This window comes from Brassica napus, chromosome A9 (genome assembly GCF_020379485.1).
Source record: "Brassica napus cultivar Da-Ae chromosome A9, Da-Ae, whole genome shotgun sequence".
Lineage (NCBI taxonomy): Eukaryota > Viridiplantae > Streptophyta > Magnoliopsida > Brassicales > Brassicaceae > Brassica > Brassica napus.
The window spans coordinates 9,366,793-9,380,868 of NC_063442.1; the positions used below are offsets into that span (position 1 = coordinate 9,366,793).

Genomic DNA, 14,076 nt, shown 5'->3' on the forward strand with positions numbered 1-14,076 from the left:
CATAACCTCTAGCTTCTTCAAGAAAAGGAAAATGGAGTTGCTGATTTCAATACCCGTAGCTATTCCTTCTGATGAATAGTTTTGGACCTCAAAAACGTAATATCTCGGCTCTAAGTTTGAATCTATTCAATTATAAAAATGGACCCTAATTTTTTATGTATTTTCATATTTTAGTGAAAAGTATTTGTAGTTTGTTATAAAAGGGCCCTTATGTAAAAAAACGTGAAAACAAAATTGAACCATGTACCCTGGATATATGCTTAGAACCGGTACTGTTTATCTAAGCTACATTACCATTAAATCATTATATAAACATGTCACAGATAGGGCCAAGCAAGCAAGCAACCAAGTACAAAACTATCTAGCTGCTTCCTTCCCGACGATTCTATGTAATTTCTCCCTTTACTCCATACGATAAGAGATACTTAAGGAATTTTTGTTGTTGTATTCTTAAATTAGTTATCTAGCAGCAATGAGCTCATTTTCTTTTTAATTTTCAATTTCTATCATAACAAAAATCATACTCGAAAGAATCACACTGAATAAACAAACATCTTCCAATCCCATCAGAAGAATTAAATCCAATAGTTATATAATGTTAGAACATGGACACAAATGACACGTGAACAATAACAAAACTTTATTTCATCCTTAATATAAGTTTACCACAACAAACAATCTCGAGAATTATGAGCTAATAATAAACCGGTAAACCTGGTAATTCCGGTTAAGTTTTTTCAGAAGAAGATGGTTGAAACCAAAGACAAGATCACGGTGGTGACTCCATAACCGGTGAGCTTGTTTCCAACTGCGGTGTCGTTTCCTCTTTTTCCTGCTGTTATTATAAATACATACGATAAAAAAGGGTCAACACACAAACAAATGAATGATAAAATATAATTTTGAATTATTTTGAAAAAAAACCATTTACCTAACATGTTATTGATTATTGTTCGAATAATTCAAGTCAATATCGGAGGCAAAAGAAAGTACAAGAAAAAGCTAGCATTCACACTCAACACTGAAGTCTCGGGAAAATAAAAATCTTTGTGTTCTTGTCTCGTTGACTTAACTTAGACCATCTCCGATCTATTTTGCTATTTTTAGACCATTTCTAATGGTTTATTCTATTTTTTACTCTAAAATAGAGTAATTCTATAATAGAGTTTGATTTTGCTCCAATGGTACTCTATTTTAGAGTAGAAAATAGAGTGATGAACAAAGAAAAAACAAATTACTCTATATTTAGAGTAAACCTATTTTTCACTCTATTATAGAGTGAGAAATAGAGTACCATTGGAGCATTTTTTACTCTAAACTCTATTTTAAAGTGAAAAATAGAGTGGGGTTGGAGATACTCTTACCTCTAAAATAAAGAAACTCTATGATAGAAATGAGATATGCTTTAATGTATTTCTCTAAAATAACAATTTTTAAATATAGAGTAAAAAATAGAAAAATGCTATTTCTTCCTTCATAAATAGAAGAAAAAATAGAGATCTCTATTATAGAGGAAGAAATAGAAATGAGTTGGAGCAATTTCACCTTTAAATGCTATTATAGAAGTGGAAATAGCTATGGATTGGAAATGCTCTTAGAGAACTCCAACTCACCCCTATTTCTATATTTATAATAGTATTTAAAAGTAAAATCATTTTAATCTATTTCTATTTATGCCTCTAAAATATAAATTGCTATTTTTTCTTCTATTTATAGAAGAAAAAAAATAATATTCTTCTATATTTTGTTTTATATGTAAAGATTTCTATTTTAAGAAAATACTTTGGAGTAAAACTCATCTCTATTATAGAGTTTCTCTACTTTAGACATAAAAATAGAAAAATGTATTAGAGATAGTCTAAAAACATATGATTTTACAACTAAATTCCAGCTAATCAATAATAAAATGGTAGTATAATTCACCAAACGAGACTTGAAATTAAATTCTAAAAATTGATAAACCAATAAATATTTGAGAAAAATATATTCGATATATTTTTTTTAGTTAAAAAAATGTGAAGAGCAGGTGAAGTTAATTTATACCTGGAGGAGGTAAAGAAGCTTTTGGCGATGAAGCTCCAGTACCTGAAAAATAAATAAAAACATTATTTCTAGTGACTAATTAAAATTAATAAATCTGAGAGATCTGAAGAAGTCACAAGCTACCGGAACAAGCGGAGAGATCAGTGGTGACGTCACATCGACGGCTGAGATTTAGAGCTTGTGCAGTACTGACGTTGAACTGAGAGAGCAAACCAGGAGTGTTGTAGACGGTGCAGAGACATGGAAGCTCATCCTCCACCGCTTCCTTTATCGAGTCACAACAATCCTTTGGTGGCTTCGTGGTCGTTGTCAGAGCACTGAAGCAGGGGACTAGCTTGTTTACGCACGTCGTAGCCGATTGCGCTTCCACCTGCTGCAATGAAACCAAAATCATCGCCGTCATCGCCGCCGCAAAGATCATCGTTGCCGTCGCCATTTTCTTCTTACTCTCTTTCTAACGGAGGTCCGTGTTTATTTTTATTTCTTGTAGGTTTGGGGTTACTTGTGGCTTTTGGTTTTGCTTTTGTTCGGTTTTAAATAATACAAAGTTGATTAAGGAGGAGACCTTTCGCATTGTTTATTTATCTTTTACACTATTAAATTTATATATGTGTGTGTGTCTTTTCCTTTTCTAGAAATAAACATTTTGTCGTTTGAAACAAATGTTATATCCCATATTTTTGACGAATAAAATTCAATGTTTGACAGGTAAATTATAAATTCATTGAAAATGATGTTCCTTGATTACATTTACGCATCTTTGTTTACTTTCCGCACTACTCCCTCCGTTCCTAAAAAATGTATGTTCTGGAAAAAAAAATTTGTTTTAAAAAGATACATTTTTTACTTTTTCAATGTATGATTTTATGAAAAATTGTAAGTTTCAAAAAAATTAATGGTGTTTATTGAATTTCTCTTGGCTTAAAGTTATGGAAAATTGTTATTCACAAAAAACAATGCATATTTAATGAGTTTTCTTAATATATGTGAAAAATCTAGAATATGAATCTTTTAAAAACAGAGGGAGTATTTAATAACATCTCTAATGGCTTACTCTATTTTTTGACAGGTAAATTATAAATTCATCGAAAATAGAGTAACTTTATAATAAAGTTTGAGTTTACTCCAATAATATTCTATTTTAGAGTAGAAAATAGAATGATGAAAAAAAAACAAATTTCTCTATATTTAGAGTAAACCTATTTTTCACTATATTATAAACTGAGAAATAGAATACTATTAGAGTATTTTTTACTCTAAACTCTATTTTAGAGTGAAAAATAAAGTGGGGTTAGAGATGCTCTAATACTCCATCTGTTTCATCCCTCCGTTCCTGGAAGTTAAATTTTTTTAAAGTGTTCACACTTATTAATAATTCAATAATGTTTATAAGTTAATTTTTTTTACTTTATTATACACTTTCCAATAACTTTTCAATAATAAAATTTAATCAATTCAAATATTTTTATGTAATGTTTTTTAGAAGTATAAAAAATACCTTAAACATATAAAAAATCTATCTTTGTAGAACAAGTAAAAAAATTAAAACATTTTACTTTCGGGAACAGATGGAGCATATATATATATATATATATATATATATATATATATATATATATATATATATATATATATATATATATATGTGTGTGTGTATGTGTTTTTAAATTTCAACTAATACTCTCTCCGTTTCGAAATAGATGATGTTTTAGAGAGTTTTTAATGTTTCAAAATAGATGATGTTTTGATATTTTATATTAATTTTATATTTATTAAAAACTATGTGACCAATGATGTTTTATACTTATTTTTAAGGATTGACTAAAATTAATTTTGGTTTATATTTTTAATGTTACTTTTTAGGAAATAGTGTATATCTTAATTCTTGTGCACACACCCAAAACTTGAAGTATTTTGAATTAGAGGAAGTATTTTGTTTAAAGCAAATGTTATGTTCCATATATTTGACGTAGAAAATTCAATATTTGACAGGTAAATTACAAATTTATTGAGAATGATGTTTCTTGTTATTATTGAAAATCCATTTCCTGTTATTTTCAAAAAACAAAATGATGTTTCTTGTCACTAGTTGTCATTTGACGTAAATGTCTAGATTCTTAGTACTACTCGCTTTCATTCTTGTACAATTCAATATGTAGATATGCATATGCCGATACGCTATCTATAACTTTATAGAAAACAATCCATGTTCCAAACGCAACTGAAGTGGCTAATTTTGCACCGGTAAAGTGTTCGGCGGAGCTTTGCCACCACGATTTTACCATAGTCAGATTAAAACCCGGTAAATTAATAAATATAATAATTTGGTAATTTCGAGTCCAAAGTAACAATTTTATAATTTTATATTTTGATAATTTAGTGTTAGTAATAAATAAACTAAGTTGAAATAAAGTAAATAGCAAAAAATGGGTATTTAAGTTGAAAACACAAAACATGGTTGCAAATTAAGTTAGACCTCGAGGAAGAAGAAGAATATCAAAATTACATTTGTATCCTTTTTAAAAAGATCATTAAACACACAAAAATGCATTTTGGTGTTTTCGAACTCGGGTTCTATCGAAAATTTAAAGATTTATTCATCACTTTTTTGATGAAATATTTAATTTATTGATCAACTTGAAAAAATATATGTACAATGTTAGAGAGCTTTAACCGAGCCGAAAAAAATAGTGACTACTCTAGGACACGTGAGCCTCAAACCAACGAGATAAAAGGCCCTGCAGCTTAGCCCTCACGTAGTACTTTGTAGACATAATACGGTTTCTCACGTCTTGTTAATTAGCCGAGCCAGTTGGTCCACCGGTTTAGCTGTATTATTGTGTTTCCTATCATTCTTCTCCCTCCAAATGAAATAGATAGTGACTTGCAGCACCAATCTTAGGAAGATGAAAGTAAACCGGTCATATTTTCCTGTGAGGAACCACAGAGAGGTGTATCCCAGTATGGATCAGGTTTGGCTCCAAATAAATTCCCCACGACCTGCAGCCATAACGTGGAAGTGTACGGACAGGCGAAAAAGGTTTCGAGTCTCATCCGGTTCACCACAGAATAGGCATTCTTGTGGCTGACCCCATCTACGAGTACGGTAACCAGTAGCAAGCCTATCTCTTAATTAAAGATGTGTTGCATGGTTTTAAAAAAACTAATTCATTTGTCATTTCATTTCCGATAGAAAAATATTTAAAAGATGTGTAGTATAATTTCTTTTTAAATAACTACTTCATTTGTCATTTCTGGATAAAAATATTTTAAAGGTATGTATGTAATATAATTTTTTTAAAGAGTTATTCTCCGAGTTCTCTTTGATTTTCTTCACTTTTCTGGTAACTCATTAGGCTCAAGTGAACCAAACGCGTTCCGCCTATCGATTTTTTGAATCTAGAAAAATATAAACAATATATAAATACACGATTAGGTGTTAAAATTAAATAGACATATGTGATATAAGTGAGTAGGGTGGGCAAAATTTGGGTTTGAGTTGGATTCATTTGAGTTTGTCTGGATCTGAAATTTTTTAACTGAAGTCAACCGAAATTAGTTTGGTTATGTTTATGTTCGGTATGGTTTGGTTTGTGTTTGTTTCGGTTTTGTTGTGTTGTGTTGGTTCAGTTTAATCAAGTTGGTTATCGTTTTGTTATAGTTTGGTCACAAAAAACTTAATTTATAAAAAATAAAACAAATCATAATTTAACACTAAATTATTAACTTCTTTATATATAAATGTACATTACATAAAAATGTAGAAGATGAAATCTAATAATTTTATATTATTATCTTCGAACCTAATATAAATATCATAGGTAATTTTTTTGGTTTTGTTGTAATTGTACAAAATTCATGTTCTTTAACATTAGAGTTATGTTTTTCTATTCATTTAAAAGTAAAATATATAAAATTATATTTAATTATTTAAATTAGATAGTTAAATATTTTTAATTTTAATATTATTAGTATACTTAATTAGTTTAATTAAATAAATGCTTCAGTGTTTCTGTTTGGTTTGCCTTAAACCCAACTAAATCGAACTATTTGGATTGATAGGTTTTTTAAGAGTTTTGGTTTGATTTGGGTCTTTTTGAGTTTGACTGGTTCAGTTTGACTTCTCGGTTTTTTCTTTGCCAACCACTAGAAATAAGCGTTGAACCCGTCAAACTGATTTAGGCTGCTGTTATATGTGAATCAGTGTGATGGTGGTCCTATACAACCATTTTATTCTTTTCTCAATTCATTTTTTTAATAAGTAAAATATTTGTGTTCACAACTACATCGTCATCGAAGTTAACCGAGAATGTTGCCATATGTTTTTTGAACATTTTCAAAAATACTCTCCATTTTAAAGTTCACAAAAATTTATATTTGAAATTTCAAGGTGGTATTCTCCAAAAATAAACTCTTAAACTTAATTTCAAAATTATTTATAATTTACTCTATGTGTCTTTATATTTGTCATAGTTAATATAAATCCATAAAAAAATTATAATATATCTAGCACATATATTAAAATATTACACTAATATTAATTAACAAAATGTTACACCAAAATATAAAATTATAAATAGAAATTTATAATTAAATATTAATTTAAAAAGCAAAATACCACAATATTCCAGAAAATTATTTTCGTAATGCTCCAACTTCGGCTACACAAAATTTGTTTGGACAACATCTTAGAGGTTCTAGAGCAAATTTACTAGGTTATTAGTGTTTATAATATTTAAACTTGGGTAATAACTATGTCTTCATGCATCTTTTAAAACGTTTTTAAGTTTCTTTTGTAATATTCTTGTTATTTTTAAAATATTATAATTTTTTTTAAAAAATTTATTTAATTTTCTGTGTAAATTTTGATTTTATAAAACTAAATGTGGAATATTTATGATATACAAAAGTTTTAAAGATTAAAACGATAAATGAAAAATTACTTAAAAATCATAAATGTGATGTGTAATTGATTATAAGGACAAAATGCAAATAAAAAAAATGAAACTTTAAATTTGGAGTTTTGAGTAATGAATGAAGTTTCACTCATTAAAACTCTAAATTTAAAGTATTGAAGTTTATTTTTGGAGAGTAAAAAACTATATATTTAAAGTTATATAATTTCTTTTGGAAATGCTCTAAATTAAATTGATCGGAGATGCTTAGATCTAAATTGAATTGATCGGAGATGCTTAGATTTACTTTTCTGTCACAGTTTAAATTTACTTTGATCAGTTTTTGTATGACCAATAATTTGATTGAACTTTTATTGATTATGTTCAGATAAAAAAAGTTTTTTTAGCGCTTTTCGTTAAGAGAATGTTGAATGTTTTATTTTGATAATTATAATATATTTTTATTTTTTTACAGATAGTTTGAGTATTGAATCTATTTAAAAACGTGTAATATATGAACTTTTATTCATGACATTTCATATGCTATGAAATTTTCTTATGATATCATGACATGTATTGTGGTGGAGACCTAATATCGTTTTCTTCAAAACTCTTAACTCGCATAGAATATTTAAATATCAACTAAACAGTAATCGGTGTTAGCACTTTCCTCAGATGGCGCTTTAGTGCTTCACATATCTATATATTAACGTTTTATGCTGGCAAAAAGAAAAACAAGAAAACAGCGATGATATAGGTGTAAAGTTATTCACGGATCTTTGGAATTATCTCAATCACATGGATGATGCATATCTTTCGTTTATGTCTTATAAAAGTTCTCATTCAAACGCAATTATTTCCTTATTAGCTGCGACGTGGTCATTCAAGTTAGAGATTACAATTTCTGCAAATAGTTGTCTGCTCATCATCTTAAGCACATTCATGCTTGATGCATATTTTAATTTATATCTTATATAGAGTTCTCAGCCAAAGGCAATTAATTTCAGAATTTCTAATAGCTGCTACGTGACCATGACACTTAGAGATTACAGTTTTCTGCCAATAGTTAGTCTGCTCATCTTTATAAAATTAGTAATGACTTCTTCTTTTATTCCAACAAAACCTCTCCATCGACGCCACAAATATTTCAACTAAACTGTCAATGATTTTAACGTTTTTTTTTTTTGCTAAAGTTTTCACCAACGTAGTTTAGTGTCCACTTGTTTACTTTCTTTTTCATCACCTTAAAATATGGAGCAAATTAGCCAACCAGTATATATATAATTGTTGTGCTATTTCAGTTCCCTTGAGGTTTGATCAGATGCTTCGTGGTCCAAGTTATAGGTTGTATTATTTTGAGTATCCTTTTATCAACTCAATTTGTTGCATACTTGCATTTATTTTAATTTTAAAGTTTTTGTAATTTTCCTTGATTATCATTTGCTTTTGACATTAAAATTGGTGGATTATTTTAACGCGTTTTTTTTAAAAAGGATACAACACGAGAACTTTCCGGGAGGTCACTTATCATAATACTACTTTCGCCCAAACACGCTTAACTGCAGAGTTCTGATGAGATCCGATGCATTAGTGCTGGTATGATCACACCCAGAGAGAGGATCCATCTGTAGCGGATACATGCCAATTGTTTACGAAATATTTTAATATCCGGAGAGAGGATCCATCCGTAGGCTGTACTTCTTCTTAGAGATTTGTTTGGGTTATTTTATAGGTCTTGGATATTATATGTTAATTATTTTTTAAAAAAATGAAAATGGTTTATCGGGGGAATTTTTATATGATTAAAAACTGTCTAAATTATCACATGGTCTAACGCCACAAGTCACACTATATGCATGCATTATTTCATTTAATGTATCCTTTCTATATCAATTGAGAAGTATTACAATATATTTTGATAGTCACATGTTATCATTAGGATGATTTTTAGAATTCTTAGAGAAATAAGTTGGTTCATCTAAATATATAATAAACATTTTATTAAACTAACCATAAATTCAATATTAAATTTGTTATTTCCTTAAATAAAATTATGGATTTGCCTAATGTGGCTAAAGTATATATGATAATTAATGATTTTCAATAATCAAAATTTGATAAAATTAATGTATCTTCTATCATATTTGTTTGATTTTAAAATATTAAAATAAATTAACATTAGTCATATAATAAAATTAAGATTTTTCTCTATATGTTATAGTTTGAGTTTTTTTTAAACGACTATAAATTACTAAAACTGTAAAAAATCTCAAATTCAAATTTCGTAATCCATGGTTTAAACTTTTTGTTATGATAAGATGCGAATGATTATAAAATCATATAAGTCGAAAGTCTCATTTAATAACTATTAAGATTAAAAGATATATATATATATAGGCATGGGCATTCGGTCGACCGTTCGGTGGACCGTTCGGTTTCGGTCCGGGTGATTCGGATTTTCTGATTTTCGGTGTTATGCTCAGAAGTACTATTCGGGTTTTACTAATTATCAGATCGGTTTCAGTTCGGTTCCTTCCGGGTTCGGTTCGGATCAGATGTAACCAATGTTTAAAATCCTCCAAAAATATATTTTTTGAACCTCAAAAATTGACAATTGTTTTTTCAAAATATAATAATTGTTTACAAATCTAATTAAAAATTAGTTAAACTATCTAAATTTAACTAAAAAGTATTCAAAATAACAATTAAAACAAACTAAAAAAATATTTTGAATATTCTAAAATATCTAAATCGTCTTAAAATATATAAAAAAATTAACATATTAAACTAATTTTGGATATCTTCGGATCCTAGTTCGGATTTCGGTTCGATTCGGGTTATAACCAAACACCAAAGTAAAACAGTTTGGATTCAGTTTCAGTTTTTCCGGTTCGGGTTTAGATAGATACTTCGGGTTGAGTTAAAAACGCCTAGGCCTATATATATATATATATATATATCGTTTTAAATTAAACTACATACCATATAAAAATACATAAATATTTTAAAAGAGAATTTGCGAAATGACTAAGTTTGCAAAGAAAATTAAGTGCATGTCATTGATTTTGACATAATTAGAAAAATAAAAATTATGCTTCCATTCGTCCGGTTTTAACCCTCTCTTGTACAAGTAGAAGACAGAGGAGAGATGTACATATAGCGTAGATAAAATGAGGTATGGCTAATATTTTAGCAAAATGTTTACATTTGGGAGAATATGAAGAAGCCATATCACATTAATAATAACCACATACAATTTACGGCTGTGTTATTCTATTTTGATGAAATAGTATAGGACACCAACATGACATCTAACCACTACGTATTAGACCCTCCCAAATCAGCTAAATAGTATACCTAAACGATTATTATATTACCCTAATTATAAAAGCTAAACCCTAATTTATACTATTATTTGCGAAGTAAATTTTTGGAATCGAACTCTCAAGTTAAAAGTTAGAGCGGTTAATATCTATTCTACCCTTAATGAATATTTAGATTAAATTTATTCAATATAATTATTTTAAAATAATATAATAACATAGATATCTATATTAGTATATATTAATTTTGGTTTTTTTTATATTGACAATAATCTCGCTTAGCCTTTCTATAGGTTTTATTATTTTCGGTTACTTAAAATTTTATTTATGACTGTAATTTTGGATAATAAGTAGGATGGAGGAAGAAGAGGTATTAGAAGACAATAGAAAGAAAAAAGATACGACCAAAGAGATGAAGTTAAATAGGTGATCATCTAATCGCTTGATCAACTTTTTTTTTCTGAAAGAGCATCGTTTGACTTTGATCAACTTTGTGTCATCTCTTTCTTAAGTTATGTTTGTCAGTAGGTATAGTTCATGCATTATGTTAAAAAGGAGAAGGATACAACCAATAAGATGAAGGTTATCTAATCGTTTAATCAACGTTTTTTTCGGTAAAAAGTTTGATCAACTTTGTGTCCTCTACTTCTTAAGTTATGTTTGTTAGTAGCATGAACTGTTTTATGTTTTCTATTTTTGGTTACATCTTCATAGCACAAAAAGGAAAAATAAAGAACAAGGAAAGAAAAAGATGTTGAATTCTATTGTAATCATGATGCTGATCAAGAAAAAGAACCATTATATATTTAATTATAGTTAACATGATAAACAATTGGCCGAGATTTGGTTGGTTTTGAGTCTTTTGACATGTGTTTCGTAGTTATCTTTTATCAGATAATAATAAATTATAGTATATCAAATATTATTTAACATTAATAAATAACTAAATATGTTAATATAATTACTTATAAATTAAAAAGAATATAATTGAGTTGATAATTATCATTATATAAAAATAGTTTATATTGTGTTATCTATAAAATTATTTAATCATAAATTCAAAGTTAAAATGAATGATTTTTCGCATTCGTTCATACCTTTAATATATTTTTATATATAATTTAATTTTACATTAATAATATTAGAATTTTAAGAAATAGGAGAACTATTATATATTGTGTTGTTATATTGAAATAATATTTTTTATAATAAAATTTTAAAAGACTAAGATATAAAATAATTTATAATTAAATAGTAATAAAGCAAAATAGTTTAGGAAATATGTGAATATTTTTGAAATTTCAACAGAATAATAAGTATGTATATTTTAATGAAAAAATTTGTCATATATATATAATTTGATGTTTGATTTAAACTTTTTTAAAACACAAATAATAATTTTAATTTAATTAAACATAAATTAATAAGTATTCGTAAGAAAATTATGCCCGCATGTGCGGGCAAAACACCTAGTCAATAGAATATAAGCTCAAACATAATGAAGAATCTAACATGTGTACTTAAAGTGAGCCGGTTATACCTTTCTCATTTGCAGTTACCCGGTAAACATAACATATCACACATAATATATGGTCAGAAATAAAGGAAGAAAGAGATACCCACGTTACACGTTAAATAGTTAATTGACCATATACATATGCATTGAGTGTTTTATTCCATATACCGAAGTAGTATATGAGGACTAAACTACACCCACAATCCTTAAATACTAAATACTAAACATTAATCCATTCTGAATTTTCTATACCATATCATTAAATTAGTATATGACTCCAAACCCACTCACAACTCGTAAATACTAAACTTTACTCCAAACTCTCATTCCTAAATACTAAACCCTAAACCTCACGCTTTCCTCTAAATACTAAACCCTAAACATTAATTACTAAACCCTAAACCAAAATATAAACCCTAAACATTACTTACTAAACCCTAAACCCAAATATAAACCCTAAAACCCAATTATCAAAATATAAACCCTAAACATTAATTGTATACTAGAAATTAGAAAAGAATAAATTTGTCAAACAATCGATGGTGATAGTAATACCAACCGTAAAAGTGTAGGTGATTGGTCGGAGTAACATGAAGTATATATGTTTGTCAATATCCCTGAAAATTAGAGATGTAAGTGTTATTCTATTTCTTGTGAATGGTACAAAAATACAAGAACTGATTCATACTATTTAGTTTGGTAATTTGATGTGTTCTACCATTAATCAAGAAAAGAGTACTAATATACAACCATTAAATGTTGCGCAAAAAACTGCAACCATTAAACATAATAGAACATGAAACTAGCTTACTATTGATTGATGAACACGTCAAAAAAGAGAAATGTCGAAATTGAAGATCACAACATATTGTTCGTTTTCACAGAAATAGTATAGAAATACAAGAGTGAGAAGATACTATATCTAATTTTGTCAATGAAATTTTTGTTATAAGTGACATAAACGTTTTGCTATAAAAGATACAAATGATCAAAAAACATATATATGAGTAGAAATTATTATTTAACAAATATTAATACTAAAAATATACTATATATGTTAATATTTTTTAAATTTAATTATATACCATATTAAGTAAAAAAAATTGTTTGGATTAATAAAATTTATTTACATATTCGCACCAATTTAATTGTATATGTAAAAGTTACTGATTTTTTAATTATTCAATATATATTTATTATTTATTAATTAAAACATAAATTATTTTTTTATATATAATGTTTATTTCGTGCAAGACGTATGTCTTAACCTAGTGTTTATATTATATGAATACGATATATACAAATGATGTATATCAGTAGATATACGCGTTGCTGACACGGTTCTTCGTGTTATTATTACTGACTTATATTATTACTTGTCAATTTTGAATGTTTTTCCTTAGAAAATATGGTTCTTGGATTGTTATTGAGTCAATTATAAATTTATTTTCTTCAATAAAATTTAATTAGCTATTTAAGTGGTTATTTGTAAAAATTGATTTGGTTATCAATATCACTAAAATACATTTATATTTCTAATATGTTTTTTAGAAAATACATTTATAATGGATGATTTATCAAAAAAATGATGTTTCGTTACTGTATAAGTGAGACATAATACGGAAAATGATTTGATGATCACAAAATCAATTATAAAGTTTTAAATTCGTCCCTATGGACCTCCTATCTCTGCAGCCTCCAACCTAAGGGTTAGTGATCTCCTCTTCCTAGAAACTAACGAGTGGAATATAGACATAATGAGGCTTCACCTACCTCACCATGACGACCAAATTCGTCAAGTAATTCCGACCTCTTTCCGCTCACCAGCCAAACTGATCTGGCTGGCTGATAAAGTGGGTGCTTATACCACCAAATCAGGCTACAAACTAGCACCTTTGGCTACGCCGAATCTAGCAGCACATGCGATAAATTGGAACAAGTGTGTCTAGAAAATCCCCACTTCACCCAATATCTAACACTTTCTTTGGAGGATTCTAAACGAGGCGCTCCCTATAGGAAACTTGCTTGCTATTCGAGGACTTACTGAGCATATCCATTGCAAGAGATGCGGAGAAATGGAAACTATGAATCATCTGTTTTCAGAGTGTTATTTCCCTCCAAAGAGGTTTGGCTTCAAGCTCCTCTGTCTTTCACAGACCGCCAACAGGCTGGTACCCAAAACATTCAAAACATGTTAGCAAGGATCCCATATGACATCAACCTGCCAGCTTTTACTCTGGTCTCAACTCCGCTGATCCCTTGGTTCCTTTGGACGCTATGGACGGCCAGGAACTTACTT

General features: G+C 28.2%; 1 protein-coding gene and 1 pseudogene across 2 annotated transcripts; both read right to left on the bottom strand.

Moving 5' to 3' along the window:
* Positions 1-543: 543 nt before the first annotated feature.
* LOC106366544 (non-specific lipid transfer protein GPI-anchored 7) lies at positions 544-2,731 on the bottom strand. Of its 2 annotated transcripts, none has more exons than XM_013806156.2 (3): positions 2,167-2,731; positions 2,044-2,085; positions 544-835 (listed from the first exon to the last, which is right to left on the bottom strand). In XM_013806156.2, the coding sequence occupies exons 1-3, from the start codon at positions 2,477-2,479 to the stop codon at positions 738-740; spliced, it is 453 nt and encodes a 150-aa protein (XP_013661610.1). In that variant the 5' UTR covers positions 2,480-2,731; the 3' UTR covers positions 544-737. The 2 variants fall into 2 exon arrangements, with proteins under 2 accessions (XP_013661610.1, XP_048595728.1); XM_048739771.1 differs by having other exon boundaries at positions 2,164-2,731.
* Positions 2,732-8,429: 5,698 nt separating this feature from the next.
* LOC125578869 lies at positions 8,430-8,548 on the bottom strand (annotated as a pseudogene).
* Positions 8,549-14,076: the final 5,528 nt, after the last annotated feature.